Source organism: Galeopterus variegatus, unplaced genomic scaffold, assembly GCF_000696425.1.
Source record: "Galeopterus variegatus unplaced genomic scaffold, G_variegatus-3.0.2 Scaffold95271, whole genome shotgun sequence".
NCBI lineage: Eukaryota > Metazoa > Chordata > Mammalia > Dermoptera > Cynocephalidae > Galeopterus > Galeopterus variegatus.
The window spans coordinates 1-851 of record NW_007821382.1 but is presented as its reverse complement, the minus strand read 5'-3'; the positions used below and the strand labels follow the sequence as shown (position 1 = coordinate 851).

The 851-nt window shown below is 38.5% G+C and overlaps 1 protein-coding gene across 1 annotated transcript; it reads left to right on the top strand.

The window, feature by feature from the left end:
* Positions 1–461: 461 nt before the first annotated feature.
* Positions 462–629, top strand: LOC103584736 (prostaglandin-E(2) 9-reductase-like; the record flags this gene model as incomplete). The annotated part of the gene is made up of 1 exon (XM_008565625.1): positions 462–629. A coding segment is annotated over one exon (168 nt), but the record flags the coding sequence as incomplete, so codon positions are not given.
* Positions 630–851: the final 222 nt, after the last annotated feature.

Here is an 851-nt window from a genome sequence, read left to right as displayed (position 1 = left end):
ATATTCTCAAATTTCAAGGCAGGGGGAATTTAGCATGTTCTGTGTGAATTCACTAGGAGAGAAGTCATTGAATATTGTACCAGATTCCTTCTATATATATTGTTTGATAACCCTGTATTAACTTTAATTTGTGACTTCACTAATAAATAACCACCATGACTATAACATTAGGTGAGTCCTGTGATTTCTTCCAGCAAATCACAGAACCTGGAAATGTTCATGGGGACCTCCAATGCCAGTGGTCACCCAGTGATTGCTCAGTACTGAAGGGGTCTCTCGGATGCCCGACCTTTATTACTAACTGGGAATGACCCAGGCAAACTACAGTGGGTACATCACCTCACATGAAGAATTAACCCAAGACATGAGGGACACTTGATGCTTGTGAAGGTCACTGCTTTTGCCTGCACTTCCTCTCAATCAAGTGGACCCACAAATGCTACATTTGTTTGCTCCTGTAGGTTCCAAAGAGTAAAACACTGGAGACCACTAAAGTAGCAATAGAAGCCGGTTTTCGCCATATTGATTCTGCTTATTTCTACAATAATGAAGAGGAGGTTGGACTGGCCATCCGAAGCAAGATTGCAGAGGGCATTGTGAAGAGAGAGGACATATTCTACACTTCAAAGGTATCATGTATGTGGTGTGCTCGCGTGCACATTTATTTCATATGATTATTTGGAGATGACAATTACGGGATTCAATCAATGACTGCTTGGTGAATTATTACTTATTGATACAACTTTTATTCATGGATTAAAATTAGAATCAAAAACAGAGAACGATGATGGTCTTCTCACCATCAGGATGGCTAAATTTTTTTTTTTTTTTTTTTTTTTTTTTTTTTTTTT